This window comes from Typopeltis vanoorti, chromosome 4 (assembly GCF_054136105.1).
Source record: "Typopeltis vanoorti isolate ZY-2024b chromosome 4, IOZ_Tvanoo_1.0, whole genome shotgun sequence".
In the NCBI taxonomy this organism is placed as follows: domain Eukaryota; kingdom Metazoa; phylum Arthropoda; class Arachnida; order Uropygi; family Thelyphonidae; genus Typopeltis; species Typopeltis vanoorti.
This window is the reverse complement of record NC_143552.1, coordinates 98,701,745-98,722,635: the sequence shown is the minus strand read 5'-3', so window position 1 is coordinate 98,722,635 and position 20,891 is coordinate 98,701,745. Positions and strand designations below refer to the sequence as shown.

The window sequence follows — 20,891 nt, the reverse complement described above, 5'->3', positions numbered from 1 at the left end:
CATGCCGAAGTAAATAACTACATTTACTCGCATTGAACTGACACCCATTTTTCAATGCCCACAATCCAATCTATTGAAATCATTCTGCAAGTTATGCATATCAGTAGCATTACCGATTACCCTACCTATCTTTGCATGTATGTCAAAGATAGGTAGGGTAATCAGATCCTTCCCAATATCACTAATGTATAGACTGAATAACAGTGGACCAAGCACTGATCCTTATGGTACACCACTTGTTACTTTAAACCTTGCAGACTCAGATTCCCCTGTATATACCATTTTTTGATATATGATCAGTCAGTCATCCTCTTATCCATGCTAATATTCTATAACCCAAACCCATTTTCTCCAATTTATGCAACAGTCTACCATGCTGTATTCTGTTAAAAGCCTTAGCAAAATCCAAAAGTATCATGGTGTATCCATTCCCCTTGACTATTTCAATGGTAACATTGTTATAGAATGTGAGCAAGCTGCTAAAACATGACTCCCTTAGTAAACCCATGTTGTTCATTGCAAAGTAGAGATTCTGAATGTGAGCCCTAACCAATTTTTCCAAAATCTTCACCATCACTCCTGAGATACTAATTGGTGAATAGTTCGGTACATCGGTCTTTGCACCACCCTTGTGCAATGGAATTACCTTACATTCCTTCCATTCTTTTGGAATCTTCCCTGTTCTGAGACTCATATTAAACAGCCTGGTCAAAGGAATGGCCAGTTCAGCTGAACACTCTTTTAGAAAGTGCTGATATTCCATCAGTCCCTATTGCTGAATTATTATTCAATTTATGCAACAGCTCTAATACCATGGCCTCACGCACCTGCATTTCTTCATCTAGTGTGAAGAGGTAACAGTGAGCTCAATGTTGCATTAACCAGGTTGATAGCTTTTAACAAAATGGGCATCACATTAACCGAACAACCTCTTCTGCATCTGTAACCCTCATGCAATCTGGATTTATAAGAATTATTCTTTCATATTCATTCTTTCTTTTACTAGTGGCATATTGACAAAATTCTTGTGGGTTGTCTTTAGCATGCAGAGCCAATTCCTTTTCATACTCAGAATTTGTTTTCTGTACAACAGTTGTGACTATTCTAACTGGCTACTTATAATGTTCATAACAGACGTTATCCTTATGCAAACGGTATTCCTTCCACATCATCCTTTTCTTAAATCTCTTGCTTAATAAGATTACACATCCATTTGACTCCTACTCTATTTATTCTTCAAACTCTCAGGACACATTCTGATATCGCATCATTTAAATATTGTTTAAATGCTTCCCATGCACTGTCGATATTCTTTCCATCCAGCAACCGATCCCATTCCACTGAACTTAGTATACTCCTCAGTTGATCATAATTTCCTGCTTTGTAGTTCAACATGTAAACTTTTCTGAATGGAACATTCATAAACTTAGTCACTTCCCAAATGAGTACCGCATGAAAAGTGTCACCAACCAGAGGCAGAATAGTAACACTTTAACTGAAATGCCCTCTGACACTATAATCAAATCTAACACTCTTTGCCTTCGAGTTCCTTCTTTCACATGCTGCTTGAGGAAGTTGTCCTGCAACAGCTCAATAAATGCATTTTCATTCTTCTTGTGAGATTCTACTGCTACCCAATCAATATTTAAATAATTAAAGTCTCCCATTATGATTACTCTTTTCGTGCTCATCTTTTCTATTTGGTGATGCATTTCTTCATCACTAGCAACCGATCCACCAGGTCTGTAACAAAAACAATTGTAGTAGTAGTAGTACTACTACTACTACAATCACAGGTCTCAACTCTAACTGAATTCAAGTCATCCGATATCATTAGCAGCACACCTTCTCCCCTATTCTCTCTATCCTGCCTCTGGTTGGTGACGGTGTTTTCATGAGGTACTCACATGAACACTGATAGCTTTTCTTGATAGCCAGGTCTCACTAATACCTACAATCTGAGGTCACAACATATTGATTAAGGCAACAAACTCTATCCCTTTGTTTCTGATACTCCTAGCACTTGTGTACAGACATAATAATAAACCTGTTTGTTCTTTTGTATTGTCTTGTCTGCAATCTGCCTGACACAGTTGGACAACTTGCCCATCTCTATTCTTCTCTAATGTCTTACACTTGTAAACATCTTTGCACACATTTGATTGGTCCAAACAGATGAACACAAATCTGAAATCTTTCTCTCCTCATCAACATTTCCATGACAAAGCCCATTCGCGTCATTAACACAATTATACAACATTGTCACTCTTACACTCACATTCACACCATTCCTACCTTTATAATTTAGTTTCCCTGATGATGGTTTGGAGTAGATGTGTGAGTGTGGCAAGAAAGGATTAAGATAGTCAAGAATGTGAAAGTAACATTTAGGTCTGGAGAGGGGTGTAATATCAGTGATGATAGACAGGAATGGGGAGGAGAGTCATATCTGAGAAGTGGGATCAGTAGGATTTGTTATAGAAGCAGAAGTGAGCTAATGTGTATGTTTACAAATGCTAGAAGAATTCAAAACAAGGGGAATGAAACTGTAGCATTGGCAGAGTTCAATCACCTAAAAATTGTTGGTATAAGTGAACAAGGATGATATTTTGACAGGAATAGAGATGGAGGGATAAGTAGTGTGAAGACAAACAAGGCAAAAATGGAGGAGGAGTGGTACTGATGATGGCAGAGGAGTTGCACCCATCTAGGGTGGAGCTACAGGGAGCAAATACTGACAGTGATTTCGAAGAAGTATGGTGTGAAGTGGAAGTTTTCTTATTAAACATGAAATGTTTAGTAGGGTATTGCTATAGACCTGGTAATGTGGAAGCTAATGAGAAAGAAATGTTTGGACCAATTGGACTGGTTAATAAGAAAAGAATGATCATCATGGATGATTTTAATTATGGCAATATAGACTGGAATGAAGAGACAGCATCAGGAACCAAAGGGATGAATTTCTTGAGTTTATAAGGGATAACTACCTTAAGCAGTATGTAAGAGGTCACATGTGGATCAAGAGTTTTAGATTTCATTATCTCATCAGAAGATTTTGTTGTAAATGAAGTGCCACATCTTCCCATCCAGCTGGTGAAACTGACCATAAAGTGATCACTTAGGTGGTGACCTGCCATATCAGGACTTTTGTAAGAAAGGGTTATATGTGGAATGAGGAAGGAGATTATGACAAACTCAGCAGGCAGCTTGTAGCAATATCATGGAGTGAGGAATTGCATGGGAAGAAAATCAATGCTGCTTGGTCTCTACTCAGGAAGTATCTGACAGAAGCAATGACTGAATGTAATCCAAAGGTCAGGAGATTAAACAAGGTAGGTGTAAAATGGATGACTGAAGAGGTGAAGCATGCAATCTGGAAGAAAAATGTGGATACAGCATAAGATAAGTGCCAATAATCAGTTACATGAGAAGTACAAAGAGTAAGCAAAGAAGATGACTCGCTTGGTAAGGGTAGCAAACGTTAACAAATGACTCTAAAAGAAATCCTAAGCAGTTTTTTCAATATGTGGCTAGTAGAAGGAAGAATGATTACTGGAGGATGAAGGTCAGTGATAATGGGAAAACGATAAACACTGAAGACAATATAGTAGAGGTATTTAATGAGCAGTTCATTCAAGTATTTCATCCTTGTGATTGCAACAATGCAGAACTGAGAGCAGTTGGGAATGGGGAAGGAACAATTATGGTGAGTGAGCAGGAGATATATGAGGAATTGAGTAAACTTGATGTCAACAACCAATGGGACGTGAGTATATGAGGGATTGTTTCAGGGAGCTAAAAACGGCTTTAACATACATTAACATGAGTCTTAGATTAGCCCAGGTTCTGAAGGAGTGGAAAGATGGCAAAATTGTTCCTCTTCATAAAGGAGGTAATAAGACTATATAAGGTGATAAGATAGTGAGAACAAGGAGGATTCAGAATTGAGTTGACAGCAGTAGAATTCTCTTTAATGGACAGCATGAGTTTGCTAAAGGAAGATCGTGTTTTAGCACGACTGGATTATAGTATGGTGATATAGTGACTCAAGTCTGATCATTTTTACTTTTTTTGTGATACTAATTTAATTAAATTAATTTATTTATTTTTATTTTAATGGTAATCACAAACACAAGAGGTTGTCCAACCTGCGGCACATTAGTACATGGATAAAAAAAAAAGAGTCAATAAGGTTCTTCTTTCTAAAGAGAAGATTTCCTAGAAGGAGAAAGAGGAAACTTGATAACATTATGCTCTAGAAGCGACTGTTACAAAACACAGCTGTAGAACAGATAAATGAACAAGAAGAAAATGTTTGAAGTCTTATTTCTGGTTTATAAAAGTTAGTTAAAAGGCAAAAAAGAAAGAATTTGACAGTTTGACAGAAACATTTAAGTTACTAAAAGAATTTTATGGAAGTAGATGGCATTGATGATAATTGTCTGTAGTAGGAGAATTAAGTAATAAGAGAGACAGTTATATGTATGTAGCGGAGTGGAGTGCCCTCCCGCAATGAATCCTTGGAGGTATCACATAATAATACTAATAATAAAATACTGTACCAAGTGCAGTATAAATTGAGAAAGATTGATGGGAAATATTTATTGCCAATTCATTTAGGTTTTGACGTTAAATTATTTTTTTCTGCATTTTTAACAAGGTTCAAATAGTAGTACTACTATATAATATAGTAGTACTCAGAGAGTTAACCCACAGCTATGTTAACTTTAATAAGAAAGTTTACATACAGCAATAATAATAAACAGTTATTTCTACTCTTTTATATGTAGTTTATTTGGGAATAAACCTAACAAGATTATTAACTTTGTTTTATGACTGGGTTATAGTAGGGCGATACAGTGATGCTACTCTGTTCATTTTTAGTTTTTTTTTCTGTGATATTAATTTAATTTTTTATATTCTTTGAAATTAATTATTTTTTATTTTAATGGTAATCCCAAACATGAGAGGTTGCCCAACTTGCAGTGCATTAGTACATGAATAGACAAGAATCACTAAGGATTTCTTTCTAAAGTAAAAAATTTCCTAGAAGGAGAAAGAAGGAACTTGATAAACATTGTGCTCTTTAGGGAAATACATAAGAAGGGACTGTTACAAAGCACAGCAGGAGAAGAAATGAATGGAGAGGAAGAAAATAATGTTTGAGTACTTGTTAACAAAAGTTGGTTGAAAGTCAAAAAAAAAAAAAAAAAAGGAATTTGATAGTTTGATAGAAACATTTAATTAATAGTTACTAAATGGGTTTTATAGGACGAAGCAGAAGAAATATTTCAACACTTGAGTATGTGGGGAGGGAGTAGAACAACAGGTCATCCCTAGAAATTGCACTCTTGACTAAGAGTTTGGTTAGTAAGGGTGTGCGGCCTAGATTTATTTATTTTTTTTTTGTTTTTTTTTGTTTGGAGAGTAGTGAATGAGTGGAATCAGTTTCCAGATACTGCTGTGAGAGCTTTGTCAGTCAATGAGTTCAAGGAGAGGTAAAGATAGATACCATGTGCATAGTTTGGGTTTCACACAATGAGTCTTTTGATTCTGTGGAGGTACTCATACAAAAAAAAAAAAAGTTCAACTGCAATTGCATGCCCTTTTGTGTGTGTCTGACCCACACACAAAAGATCATGCAAGATCTATTAGCATATCAGTGCTGTGTGTGTGGATAAGATGGAGTAAGGAAAAAGGAGGAATGAGTTGGCACTTTTTTGAATGAATGATATAATGATCTGTTGTCATTATAGCATTCATTAATGCTATAATTGTCATTATAGCATTAATGAATGCTATAATGCTATAATGACAATTATAGCATTAATGAATGCTATAATGCTATAATGACAATTATAGCATTAATGAACCTAATGAATAAAGAATGAACCCCAAGTAAGAAGCCTGTTCACAGTGGTAGATGAATGGAGGAGAGAGATAAGTTGGTTCAGCAAATTTGAAGCTGGACTATTGGGTGTTGACCAGCAGCTGCTCTTGTTCATAAAATTTTGGAGGAAAGTAAAGGAATGAAAATATGATGAAAGTTCAGCAGAACACTGTCCATGAAAGTATCTGAAGAACAGGCATAAGGCATGAACTGAATGTCTATGAGAGAGAGAGAGAGAGGGGGGGAGGAACCCTCAATTTACCATATTATCCTCTTCTGGGTAGCATCAAGCAATTTTAGAGAGGATTTTGGTGAACCACTCAAAATGTGTGAGCAGCATTGCATGGTTAGGTGAATTTGGGATTTGTACAAAGTTAACAATATATAGGTGATAAGTAATGCCTTGAGCTGCCTTTTTGGCAACTGCAGAAGCTATGGCTGAGATGTGTCTGCACTAGGATAGATGGGGGCTATAGATCAGCAGAACAAGAAAAATCTAATCATGTTTTGATAAATGGGTATTATCAAAAGTTAGGAGATGTGACATAAGAAGATCATTATTGCAAGAGATTAGATCAGACTAAGTTCTGGTGGCAGTGATGTCTACAAGGTTGTCCTCACCCCAGTGAAATATAGCAAGGAGATCAGAGTTAGGACATTGGAGAAATGGAGTGTACTGCCATCAGAAAAGCTATATAGATAGAATTTTATGTTCAATGACAGCAGGTCAATTATATACAGGAGGAAGAGAGTAGGATAAACTCTCCTGGGATACTTCTGAAATGGTGGGAAAATCTGAGAATAGAAAACCATCCACCATGACTCACAGTGAGAAAGTTGGTAATTCAGTTGCAGAGAATAGGCAAACCATAGGATGGTAGTTTGGTGAATAAGATTCTGTGCCAAACCAAATCAAATGCTTCATAAATATTGAGAATGATTGTATTTTATTTTATTTTTTAACATTGGGCCCATATACACAAGAAGTTGATTGATCAATCTATAGTATATTAGTACAGTGTATGGATAATGAGTTGAGACAAGAGAAACTTGTTACAATTGAAACAAAGGCCAGTGTATTAGCCTTCATTTCAATTCAAACATAACTGAATTATGTTTACTTCATTACTTCAAACATAATGTAGCTTACCTCCACCAGGACCTTTCCTGAAAAATTCTGACATTACTCTTGTTTTTTCAAGGTAACTAGATGTGTCAGCCACAATAGCACATAGACGTCGAAACTCACGTAAGCTATCATCTCTAAAATGACCAGGTCTCACGTTCTTCATAATCTGATTACTCGATGTGTCTGTAAAAATAAATAAATAAGTAATAAGTGAAATCTCTATATCTACTAATGAAAATCTTATTTTTTATAAATCAAAGTCATATTCAGGATTATAATAATTTATCATCCATATTGATGTTCTCTGAGTTCTATCATTTGCCTTGAGCACTAGTGTTAAAAAGTATATAGTTTAGTACTGCACCTCGCCTCAGAGTTAAGGTGGTATTGTATTATTGTAGATATACTGTATTTTCATTAGTGAATTAATGCTAGTATTAGCAAAAAAGAAGGAACATTCAGCAGGTACCAATTAGGTGTGACATTAATGCTCATGTTATACATTATCTCTAAATTTAAGTTACCAAAAAATTATATTCCAGTTTAATCTTGTATTCAAGTGTAAGCAAAGTTTGCACATGAAGTTTCTTCACAACTAGGCTACTTGTATATAGAAGTTAATAACTTCACATTAATTGCCTTAGTATCTTATAATGAAAATCACACATCTTTTTCAGACGTGCATAATACTATTCATTATGGGAAGGGGCACTACCCAGACCAGTTTCAATCTCTATTGATGTACTGTTAAAGTTCAGGGGTATCTCTCCAAAAATTCTGAGTGATCTACAAGGTCACTCTAAATCTCAATGAGTAACTGAATGATCACTAATCTAAACTCATCCTGCATTTAGATTAGTGATCTAGATTATCTATTAGTGATTTGGATTAGATTAGTGATTCCTGTCCACAATCACTCCAGAACAAAAAACTCAGCAGTTACTCCACTCAGCAAATAGGCAAAAATCCACAACTGAGCAAATCACTCTACTCTCAATGAAGCAAACAAGCCCCAAGACGAACATTAAATGTCATCAGTGAGAGCCAGACCCAGAAGAGATACGAGGGTTGAAGTAATGCAGAAGTCATATATTTCCCCATACACAAGTAGAGAAAAGGTGTATCACCTCATTATTAAAATATTCTTTCATGCCTTACATATGTAACTAAAAACATATAGAATCTTATTGAAAAACTCCAATATATTTCACCCAAAATTGCATGGACAGCATCAGGGAAACAGACCATTAACTACATTCAAAACATGAATCACAATAATGAGTCATAAATCATGCACATACTAGCAGTGTCTTGGTTGCAGCTGAAGAATATGATTACATTATTAAAGTTCAAAAGAACAATTGTAAAAAGTTGCATAGATAAAAAATAATTTAAAATAATTAAATAAATTAATTAATTAATTAAAAAATATAAACAATTAACAGTGACCACTTCCCAAAACTTAGAGATTGGCATACAATCTGATCAGTTGAGGTTCAGATGCTTTCATAGCATTTCCCATGTTCCAATAAAAAGAAGATCCAATCTGAACTTGCCAGAATGAAGAAGTTTTGTCTGGTTCCAAAGCTCTGTGCCCAGTGTAAATAGCATGAGAGGAAAGGCAGGACTTGTCAGATTCCAAAAACTTAATATATTCTTGGATTCTAATCAATGCGGAATGGCCAGTCTGTCCTAATTAGCAAGGATGACATGAACAGAGTACTTGAATCAGAATCAGAAGAGCAGATTGTATGAGCTATATATACAAGACTCTTGATAATACCCATTTTCTGTGATGAATGAAGGTGGGGAGGACGAGAAAATGTATCTACCAGTAAAGGCTGACTTCTGATAAACTGAAAATTCAACATGACCTGTGGGATTTCAAATTATTAAGATATCCAAAATGGGTAGTTGGTTATTAAATTCACTTTCAATAGTGAACTTGATATGGGAGAACAAGGAATTTATTTTCTGTAGGAACTGAATTCATTCTGACTCAGAGTGGGACCAGACTTCTACAAATATATCAATAAAACAACCATATACAAGGCTGAGGAAATATAGTGTCAAAGACCATTTTTTTAAGCTTACACAGTGATCCGAATATATTTTCGAATATGGAGACAACTACCGTGTTTGAATAAAAACTTTAGTTTAATATAACTAAAATCTACATTCGGCGTTTCGACCTTTATGTCGAGGTCATCTTCTGGAGCATAACCACTATACACAGCAAACAAGCTACACTACAATCAAACTGGTTTGTTAAAGTTACTGACCAACCACTACTAGGTTTTTTTTTTTTCACCAAAAGTCAGGCCAACAATTGTTGTAGCAGTTGGTCAGTAACTTTAACAAACCAGTTTGATTGCAGTATAGCTTGTTTTCTGTGTATAGTGGTTATGCTCCAGAAGATGACCTTGACATAAAGGACGAAACGTCGAATGTAGATTTTAGTTATATTAAACTAAAGTTTTTATTCAAACACGGTAATTGTCTCCATATTTTCAAAAAATGTATAGTGTCAAAGAGTTGTTTTTCAAGATACTTCATAAAATAATCAGCCAAGGATGGTGAGATAGGACAGCCCGTTGCTGTTCTTATGATTTGTTTGAACAACTTATTATGCCATGTAAAAAAAACTAATCCAGAGTAGGTATATCACCTACTCTAGATTAGAAATAGTTGTAGGAAATTTTTTTTTTTCATTCGGTTATAAATTAAATTACAAGTTACCAAGAAATCATATTCTTGTTCCATTCTTTATCAAAGTGAAAGCAAACAAAATTTGCATGTGAAGTTTCTTCATAACTACACTTTTTCTCTACTTGTATATGGAAAATATACGACTTCTGCATTACTTCAACCTTGGTATTTCTTCTGGGTCTAGCTCCCACTGATGAGACCACAATAAAGGTCAAAACCAGTCTGAGCAGTGGCCCTTCCCATAACATTATACATGTCCAAAAGGATATGTGTGCCTTACATTATGGGATACTAAGGCAATTAATGTGAAGTGATTAGCTTCCATATACAAGTAGCCTAGTCATGAAGAATCTTCTAATGCAAACTTTGTTTGATTACACTTAGATAAAGCATTAAACAAGAAAATATAATTTCTTGTTAACTTTAATTTAATTTATAACCAAGTGAAAATCTTTTCTACACCCCCCCCCTTATGCTTAACTGAGTGCATTTCTGGATTTTCATTGTTTTAAATATTATCACTGATACACACACATACATACATACTTCTATTCATTAAACATTCTTGATTCTAATCAAGAGTTTGACAACTGTCTCTAATTAAACATATTGTAATATGGAGATATGCCATGGTGCTGCTGGTATATGGGACATATGACTTCTGCCATTGAGAGAGACAGAGTACAGTAATTTCACAATCCCAGCTTCTGAGACCTCAAGAATAGTCAAAACTAGTCTGAGTAATGGCCCTGATTATAATGTATGTCATTATACATTCCTGAAAAAAGGAGACCACTGTTCACTTTGAGATACAAAGAGCAACAATGTCGAAAGTTTTTCCACTTGGTTATACTACAAATTAAAGATAAAATAAATAAATTCCATGTGATGATACAGCGTTCCCCCTTTATCCGGGAGTTCACGGTACCATCTAGTCCCCCCAAATTTTATCCATGCTCCGGAACCGGCATAGGCTGACAAATCAGCTCTATGGCTGGGTCAGTATTCCTGACTGTAATCCGTGTGTGTCTTTGGACCGGTTTGCCTGCTTGCGGGATGACAAACACCTGATAAACTGGTAGGAAAAAAGCCTGCTGTCCATGCCCAAGACCAGCTAACTTGGCTATGGCTGAGGAAGTTCCTTGAGCTCCTCACGTCATTGATGGGAATCGAACCTGGGACACTCAGGTTCGATTAGGCTAACCGTGTGGACAAATTAAAGATGTCAAGAAATTATATACTTGGTTTAATCATTTATCCACATATAGCAAGTTTGCACGTTAAGTAACTTCATGACAGGGAAACTTGTATATAGAGACTAATGACTTCACATTAGCCCCTTGGATAAAAAAAATTAAACCAAGAATATAATTTCTTGGCATCTTTAATTTATACCATAACCAAGTGGAAAACTTTCAACGTCTATCTCTGATCCAGAGCATTTCAATAATAAGGTGATATACCTTTCTGTTACTTGGATATGGAAATATATGATGTCTACGTTACTTCAACCTTGGCATCTCCATATCAATAATCCATATGAGGTCTGATTAAGGTCTTATACAATGGCACCATAACCTCAATTTCTGCATGTCAGGGTCCTCTGCATCATTGCCATTATCCAAGGTGATGTCTTCACAATTTTTGCAATGTGGCCCCTGAACTTCAGATCCTTGTCTACCCACCACTCCGAGATCTCTCATTTCCTCTACCTCCTTTAAAGTTTTGCCACCAAGTGTACACTCTGCATCCCGTCATTGCTTAGCAGATTTCAAAACCTTATATTTTGCAACACTGAACTGATAGTTCCACTTACCTTCCCATTCATGCAATCTATTCAAGTCCTGCTGCAGGGCCGTAACATCTGCTTGACTCTGCATTGCTTACCCCAATTTTGCATTATCTGCTAACAGCTGCATATCACTAGTTAAACATCCCAATATCATTAACATACAAATTGAATAACAATGGCTCCAGAACTCATCCCTCAGCAGTACTGAGGTACACCACTAGTGACCTTCTTCTTACAGGATACTGCACCCCCCCCCATATACAACTTTTTGATACTTATCTGACAGCCATTCACTGATCCAACTCAGAAATCTGTTATCCAATCCCAACTGTTTCAATTTATTTAATAATTTGTCATGTGGGAGCCTATCAAAAGTTTTGCAACACTGCAAAACTTTTTGTTCCACTTACCTGCCCATTCATACAATCTATTCAAGTCCTCCTGCCAGACCTTTAACAAACCCATGCTGATAACCACAGACAATACTGCTGTTATCAACCCATTTCTGTATCCTACTTCTCACCAATCTCTCTCTAGTACCTTCACAACTCTAGATATACAGATTGACTTATAATATGAAGCTACAGTCTTATCACCACCTTTATGCAGTGAATAGATTCTTGCAATCTATTCAAGTCCTCCTGTAGGGCCGTAACATCTGCTTGACTCTGCATTGCTTACCCCAATTTTACATTATCTGCAAACAGCTGCATATCACTAGTTAAATCCATCCCAATATCATTAACATACAAACTGAACAACAATGGTCCCAAAACTCATCCCTCAGCAGTACTGAGGTACACCACTAGTAACCTTCTTACAAGATACTGCACCATCTCCCCATATACAACTTTTTGATACGTATCTGACAGCCAGTCACTGATCCAACTCAGAAGTCTGTTATCCAATCCCATCTGTTCCAATTTCTTTAAGAACTTGTCATGTGGGAGCCTATCAAAAGTTTTTGCAAAATCTAAGTACACCACTGTACATGCATCTCCCCCTGTCCAAGGTATTTGTTACCTTGTTATAGTACATAAGTAAGTTAGTAAAACAATCTCCCTTTAACAAACCCATACTGATAACCACAGAGAATACTGCTGTTATCAACCCGTTTCTGTATCCTACTTCTCACCAATTTCTCTAGTACCGTCACCACAACTCTAGATATGCAGATTGACCTATAATTTGATGCTACAGCCTTATCACCACCTTTATGCAGTGGAACCTGTGCAGTTGTAAGACTCTTATTAAACAATTATGCCAATACTACTACCAATTCCCTGGAACATTCCCGTAAGATGAATAGTGCCATATGACCAGAGCTAACTCTGGTCATATGGCACTATTCATCTTAAGGGAATGTTTGACACAAGTCTTTATGTCAAACATAATCATATGCCTAGAGATATGAAGACCAACCACTTGAGATTCTCCAAAATTTTTCATGGCATTCCTCCAAAGATAAGTGACATAAGTAAGAATAATTCTCTGTTGACTGGCAGTAATCAAATTCACACTAGCAACCATTTATTAGTTCAAAAGGTTCTAGGTGGCAGAGAAGTTGAGGGTTAATGGTTTTCTAATTGGTTGGAAATTTCATGCTAAGATTTGTCTCTATTCTTAGCAATGGGTGGAATGAAGGCTGTCTATGCTGCTAAACAGATAAAGGTGAAATAGGAAATAATAGAACGGCAACATAAAAGAGGAGTCAACTCAGAGCACAAACCTCTAAAACCATTTGGAAAAATGCCATTAGAACCAGGAGACTTTTTTTTATCCAGTTTGGATAATATTCTGCTGAGCATAGCAGATAAGCTGCAGCCAAAAAGAGCAGGAAACATGTAGACAGTACTTCGTTTGATGTGTGTGAGATAGTACCAATAGGACAAAATATGCAGTTGATTGCTGCGAACCATGGTGTTACACCTGATATCTTAGGAATATAGTATTCTCAGCCATCATGGTGTAACATGAAGAATAAATATCATAAATTAAAACCCCTGCATAAAAAAATGAATTATTTAATGGAAAATTTCTTGCATCCAGTAATATGTATAAAACATAAGGGTTGTTGTTAAAGTAGCTGATAAAGGAAGGAATGTATTAATATTGTAATATGACTTAAAATAAGGAATTCTAACTAAATAAGTAGCTAACAAAGGAAAGTATAGATTAATATTGTAATACGATTAAAAAGACAGAGTTAAGTAAATAAGTAGAAAAGGGTGAGTCATAAAATACGTTATGTGAGAGATTAAGTTATTAAGTAGAATTCATAGAAAAAGTTTGAAAGGGGATTAAGTCAGGCTAGCACAAGAAAAGCAAAGCTATCGCTTAGGGCCGATCCCCGGATTGAAACATTGAGAACAGGCTTGCTGATCAAATGACGTTTGGCGAGAAAACGCCACCCTAATTGGTCGATGATTAAAAAACAAGTAGAAGGAGGAGAAAGGAAGTAAGAAAAGGTGCCGTTAGGGTAGCAGCTATAAAAGGGTTGGTAACCCCCTGGGGAGGACTTTTTTTGGATAGTCGCTTTTGGCCTTGGAGTTTGGTTTTGGTTCCGGTGGAGTTCACGGGGTTTTCCTGAGTGGCAACGGGGGTGATATCTCCTCGTCACAACACGGAAACGAAAGTGAGCGGGATTTCGATTCCCGTTTTCCCGAGTAGGAAGCAAAGGAAAAATTGCCATAGAGTCCTAGAAAAGGAGGGATCTTCTTCGTTTCGACGCTAGTGATAACTACGCAAAGCAGAAAACTGTAAAGAGATCGATGTCCTTGTTGCTGATAGTAGAGCAAAAATATGTGTGTTAAAGTATTCCAGAGTTACGAGAAGTTATACCAGAGGTTCATTTGGAAAAGAATAAAGGCCCATACGAAGAGCTCAAGAAAGGTACTGTAAATCATAACCTATGTTAGCTAGAAATTTGTCTGTGAAAAGTATCGAGATTCCAATACAGAACTGTTGAAGTTATACTAGGACTTTAGTATATGATAGAATGTGTTATGTGTAGATTGACTAGTGTTAAAGATTTGTGAATGATTAAGAGTCCTAAGGTATTTTTGCATGTCTATTATATTGCACAAGATATTTAAATGACATAATTGTGTGTTAGTGCAAATAACGGTATAACGGAATAGTGTGAATTAAGTAATTACGTATCCTAAGAATTGAATGCCTAATGTAATGTATAAAATAATTGAAATGTCACAAGTATGTGTTAGCTGTGAATGATTTGTTAATCTACTTCAGTATGAATAATCAGATAGTGTGAATTGATCTAATTTGTTCACATCAGGTGAATTTATGAATTAATGTGTATGGCGGTATAATCACAATTAGCCATATTGCTTGTAATGATTTAATGTTAGTCTATAAGTATTTTATTTTAGTATTTGAATTGTACCATGTTTAGAAACTTAATAAACCTTTTGTTCAATGATAAAAGAGTTGTCTGATGTTGCTAATCCAATGCACCGCTTAAAATCATCGTACCTAATCATGCGGGAAATTTAATGTTGAGGAAAGAGATTAAGAGTCACGACTGCAATAATATTTAAATACTAAGAGATATATTCGAGATTGACTTTCTCCCTATTTATGACAACATAAACCGTGCAGTTGATAACCACTTGAAAATATTGTATTTAGTCACGCGGAAAATTTAAGTTGAGAATCGAGTTAAGTGTCACGACTGCAATAGTTACACTTTCAGATATATTTGAGTTCTTTCTCCTTGTTTATGTATGTAATATCTTAAACTAAATATCCCAAAAGGTGCAGTATAAATACAAATATTAGGGGTACTACGGGGAGCAATAACTTAGATATTGGTATAAGTTTTGGTAAAATCTCGGGCATAGAAGTTAGAAGAATATAGATAAAAGGAATTTGTAAGATTAGAGTAGAAATCGTAAAATGGGACACAACAATGGGTGTAAGGAATGATGAAGAAGAAGACATACATCAGCAAATAAGTACAATGAGTGCAGATTAAGTAATTATTATGGGGAGCTTCAACTATAGTGGCAGATTAGAAAGGGAAAAGATCATACAGGAGAAAGGAAATGAGATTTATATACCTTAAGAGATCATTACTGATGGAGGGTATTTGGGAAAAAATAACCCTTGATGTTTTGACCTTTATAATGATATCTCTACAAGAATGATGGATTCAAGAGTCAGAAAGACCCATCTGCAACCCATATAGCACTCAAGTATAGAACATCAGAAGAACAAGATGGCAGAACTCCAACACAAGTAAACTGGATCAGCAGACAGAACCTAAAGATAACAGAATTGCAAGTAAAAGGAAGAATGAATAGAGAAGGATAACTTTAATGAATGCTGATGGTAGCAAGGTGACAGAAGCTGACAAAACAGTTGGGTTAATGAGTGACTACTAAGCGAGGATCTATCAACCAAGTGAGGATACTGCTCTGACAGATCAGAATATTGCAGAATCTCAATGCAAATAAGGCCATATGATTGGATGGGAGCTTGCATGTTATGCATATTATGGATGTGTGAAGTGAGTTTGATGAGCAAAAAAGTTGAAAGTTTATTTTTCACTTGGTTAGAGTATGATAAATTTAGTTTAATCCATTTATCCAAGTGTGAGCAAACAAAGTTTGCGCCTGAAAGTATCTTCAGGACTAGGGCAAGGTGATACAACACCAGGGCAACTCGTTGCCTGAGATACTGAGACAGGAGTGTTGGTGGCTTGCTACACCTTTGCAACGAGTTGCCCTGGTGTTGTATCACCTTGCCCTAGTCCTGAAGATACTTTCAGGCGCAAACTTTGTTTGCTCACACTTGGATAAAGAGCAAAAAAGTTGTTGAATGAAGTGAAAGTAGACGTGCAAAATCAGGGAAACTAGCACTTTGGGGGGGGGGGGGGGGGGGGGGGGTAGGCAGAAAGCTGAAGTTCAGGGACTACTGTCAAGGTCATCAAGGTACCTCATAAGATTACTCGATTGTTGAAGAACACACTAACAAGCAGAGATAAAGAAGTTATCATTCCTCTTTATAAGGTCTTGATATGGATTACTGATTGCATGCTCAGATCTGGTATATCAGCTTACTTGGGGAAGTGGCCAAGATGGTGATTAGTCTGTAGATGGCTTCCTTTGATAGGTGGAAAACAGCAGTTATGATAGAAACATGTAAGTTGCTGAAACAGTTTTATAGGATTGATGCCGAGGAAATAACTCAGCACTTGGCTGAAGGAGGGGTAGAGGCACATCTATATGTCATTCCTGGAAATTGTGTAAGAGTGTGGTTAGCAAGGATGTGAGGACTAGATTATTATTAATTTTTTTATTTTATTTTATGTTTTTTGCTTGGAAAGTAGGGAATGAGCAGAATGCATTACCACAGTCAGTTGTGAGTGCTCTGTCTGTTAACGAGTTCAACTATTATGTCAATAGTTTGAGTCTCCATGATGAGTCTTTGTACTCCATTTAGGTGCCTGTGCAATAATAATCATTTTCTGACAAAAAATTTAAAGAGGAGGGAGCGTTAAATAATTGTGTTTTGGAATGGTAGGAGAACATTTACCATGATCATCAATGTAAGAACTGAAGGATGCCAAATAAAGAAGACACGAGACTGGACTTTGCCTGTAGGTAATGATGCAATAGAACCATCTGGATGAGGAAGACATGGAAGCAAGGCAAAATTTATGGGCTTTGGCAAGACATCAGAAAGTATAACTACCATTTGGACACAGTGCAAGTTTCTGCTTTTGGTTCTTTTAGCTCTGGATATATTCTAAGCTTTTAGCATGAATAGAAGATGGGCATTTAAAGGACCACGCCTAGTGGCTTTGCGCTTCGCAACCATATGCCTGGGGAAGGAGTGTCCCAGGTTCGATTCCTGTTGTAGACGTGAGGAATTTGAGGATCTTCCTCAGGCATAGCCAAGTTAGCCAGTCTTGGGCGTGGTCAGTAGGGTTTTTTCCGCCAGTTTATCTAGCGTTTTTCATCCCGCAAGCAGACAAACCGGCCCTGTGAACATACGCCTCTACAGTCAAAAATATATCCCCCCCCCAGCGGTAGACCAGGCGATGGGTCGGTTGGGAGTAGTACTAACAAGAAGTCGCATCTAAATAACACGCGGACCCTGCATAGGAAGCGGGAATAACGCATAGAAGAAGAAGAAGATGGGCATTTAAAGGAAAGCTGATCACAATCTGCTTTACTCTTTTCTTGTATGCTTGTTGGACAACCAGATATAAATAAGAGAAAAGAGAATTTCAAGTGGAATGATTGATGAATCTTTTCGCAGCAATAAAAAATTGGGGTGGTGATGTGAAGTAGCATGCAGAAATCTTCCTGTTTGTTGGTTTTCTATAGACGGAGAATGATAATCTGTTTATTCTTTCATTTATTTCTATAAGGATGTCTAGAAAAGGAAGTTTTTTATTTTCTTCTAGTTCCAGAATGAATTTTATGTTAGGATGTAAGTTATTAAAATAGTCTTGAAATGTAGTCAGTTTTCGTGGCCAAATGTTGAAGACACCCCAAGCAAAAAATAGTCCTAATAAAAAGCTTAAGAGATAAAGCATGCAACATCCCCATTACAGAAGAAAAATGGAAAGAAGAAATACAATACTTAACACAGATCCTACAACTGAATGGTTTCAATACTAAGTTAATTAAGAAAATTCTCAATATAGCACCTACAAGAAACTTAAATAAACAAGATTTTAAGAACACAGTCATCCTTCCTTATATCAAGAATGTAACAGATAAAACAGGGGTTTATAATATTCACTGTTCCTGTGGCATCTGCTATGTGGGCCAGACGGGGAGATTGGGAGAAATCTGCATCAGCGAACATCAAAAGGATGTACAAAATAAGAGAGAACATAAATCGGGATTGGCATTTCACACACCCTCTACCGGTCATGATGTACTCTGGGATAGAACAAACATGTCCTATATAGATAAGAATTGTTTCAAAAGAAAATTCAGAGAGGAAGCAAATATGATTAAAATTCCTACTCAATGCAACAAAAACCAAGGTTTGATTTTAAATCAAGTATGGTCATCGTTTATTAAAAATTTACCAATTTCAGACCTCGGACAGAGTGAGCGTGAACCACAGAACACAACAACAAATAGCCTTGTCACCAGCTAACGTTAACTGTTAGCTGGAGACAAGGTTGTATTAACAGTTGTATGGATCTGTTATTCAGTGTTTTAACAAACTTTTTTAATGTTCATAATACCAACAAATGAACTTGTTTTTTCGTAATTTCTTATAGTTTGCGCTTCAAACTGTTGGTCCTCTTTACCATTGAAGATATTAGTCTTACGACTAACGAAACTTGTCGGGTGTTGTTTTTAGTACTTGTTTAGTTTTAAAAACAGCTTTCTTTAATAAACATGTGGTCACAAAACCAGAATAACTATATTGAACTTCTTAACCACAGAAATCTCTGCCAGAAAAGTAATCAGATGTTATTTGCTCTGGAGTCATAACATAGTTTTTCCATTTCAAGCTTTCATTAAATAAAGTGGTCATAGCACTGAGCAGTGAAATTGATCTACCACCAGTGTCTAGCCACAGAGGTCTGGTCTTACCTCTTGCCATATTTCCATTCTCCTGCTTATATCAGTTCATTATAAGATAATTTTCTATGGTCTGATGGTTTAGTGTTTTGCTAGGGGATGCATCAAGGACTACTTAGAAGCCCATCAATGTGAAAGTATGCAGAGGGTACTTTCACATTGACATGTTGATTTGCAAATGCAGATCTAGTTGATCTGCATTTGCAAATCAACTAGACTTCAAAATTTGGAATACTTCATATCGTGATAGCCAGAACAGCAATTCCAATCACCATTTCCCACGCTGAGGTTTAGCACTAGACAATAAAATCATGTAATCTACTTGGTTATCTCAAGAAAAATAATGTTAGTCTGATTTTTAGGCATGGATCCCTTGAATCTATGAATCCCAAATAGTATACTTTATATACTATATACTTTTCACAGATAGCATGAGTCTCTTTTCTGCTATACACATGTTTTAGCAACTCTCACATTCTATAACAATGTTACCATTGAACTAGTCAAGGGGAATGGATACACCATGATACTTTTGGATTGTCATAAGACTTTTGACAGAATACAGCATGGTAGACTGTTGCATAAATTGGAGAAAATGGGTTTGGGTTATAGAATATTAGTATGGATAAGAGGATGGCTGATTGACAGATATCAAAAAGTGTATACAGGATGTGAATCTGCAAGATTTAAGGCTGATCCCATGCCTGTGGCTGTCCAGAATCGCGAAGTTAGAACTATCTTCTTCCCCTATCTGCAGAGAAGCTTTCTATAGACCATTAATACAAGAAGACTTTAGGTGGGCTAAAGGCTGGTCCCATTATCAAGGTACCTTAATTGAGTCAGCACCCACAGAACATAAGAGATGGGCATCTCTGCTGCACTGTTCTGTAGAAGGTGCTCCTTTAAAAGAATCATATCTGGTGCCTCCCCAGCATGATTGGGTAAGGGATGGCACCAGACTCCTCCCTGGGATCAAGTATATTGACCTTATCAGGACGAGGATCAATGCCCTGCCCACTCAAGCCTGCACAGCTCGATGAGGTAGTGATGACTCAAACTGTAGGGCTGGCTGCCATTACAGTGAGACATTGTCTCATGTAGCCCAGTGTTGCTTCCGCACCCATGTTGTCTTCATGCAGAGGCATGACACTGTGGTCTCCATTCTGAACAACTGCTTTGAGAACAAAGGTTGGGAGACCGTGGTGGAACCACATTATAGGACCTCCGCAGGCTTGCGTAAGCCAGACTTAGTGATTAAAAGAGATGGCGATGTTTGGATAGTTGATGCCCAGGTGATAGGAACAGGGTGCTTGCTAGCCTATAGCCATAATAATAAGGTAAACTATTATAAGAATAACCAAGATCTAGTTAGTAAGATATGGGAGGTGCATGGGACAACTCCGAGGTTTACCAGCACCACCATCTCTTTACATGGCGTATGGGGCGCAGATAGTTATAAGGATTTAAAACAGCTGGAGCTTATGCAGAAGGATGAAGAAGGATATAAAAGCTCTTTCCTTGAGGGCCCTACAGGGCACCAGAGAATGACTACAATGATAACTAGAACGGGCATAGGATAAAACACTTGTAAAGGCTTAGGCCTGTCTGGAGGTGATGTAAGGGTAGCACTGCCCATAACTAGTACAAAGATTAATAAAATAAATAAATAAATAAAAAATAACAAGTGGTATACCAAAAGGATCAGTGCTTGGTCCACTGTTATTCAATCTGTACATTAATGATATTGGGAAGGATCTGACAAGCAACATACAGCTATTTGCTGATGATGCAAAG

General features: G+C 36.7%; 1 protein-coding gene across 4 annotated transcripts in view; it reads right to left on the bottom strand.

The window, feature by feature from the left end:
- LOC150107542 (DNA ligase 3-like) overlaps positions 1-20,891 on the bottom strand; it is a 505,727-nt gene that overhangs the window by 410,106 nt on the left and 74,730 nt on the right. For all 4 annotated transcript variants that reach the window (XM_090391370.1, XM_090391373.1, XM_090391372.1 and 1 more), the window contains exon 4: positions 7,041-7,202. In XM_090391370.1, coding sequence (XP_090247496.1) covers positions 7,041-7,202 — 162 coding nt within the window. The remainder of the gene's footprint in view (positions 1-7,040; positions 7,203-20,891) is intronic.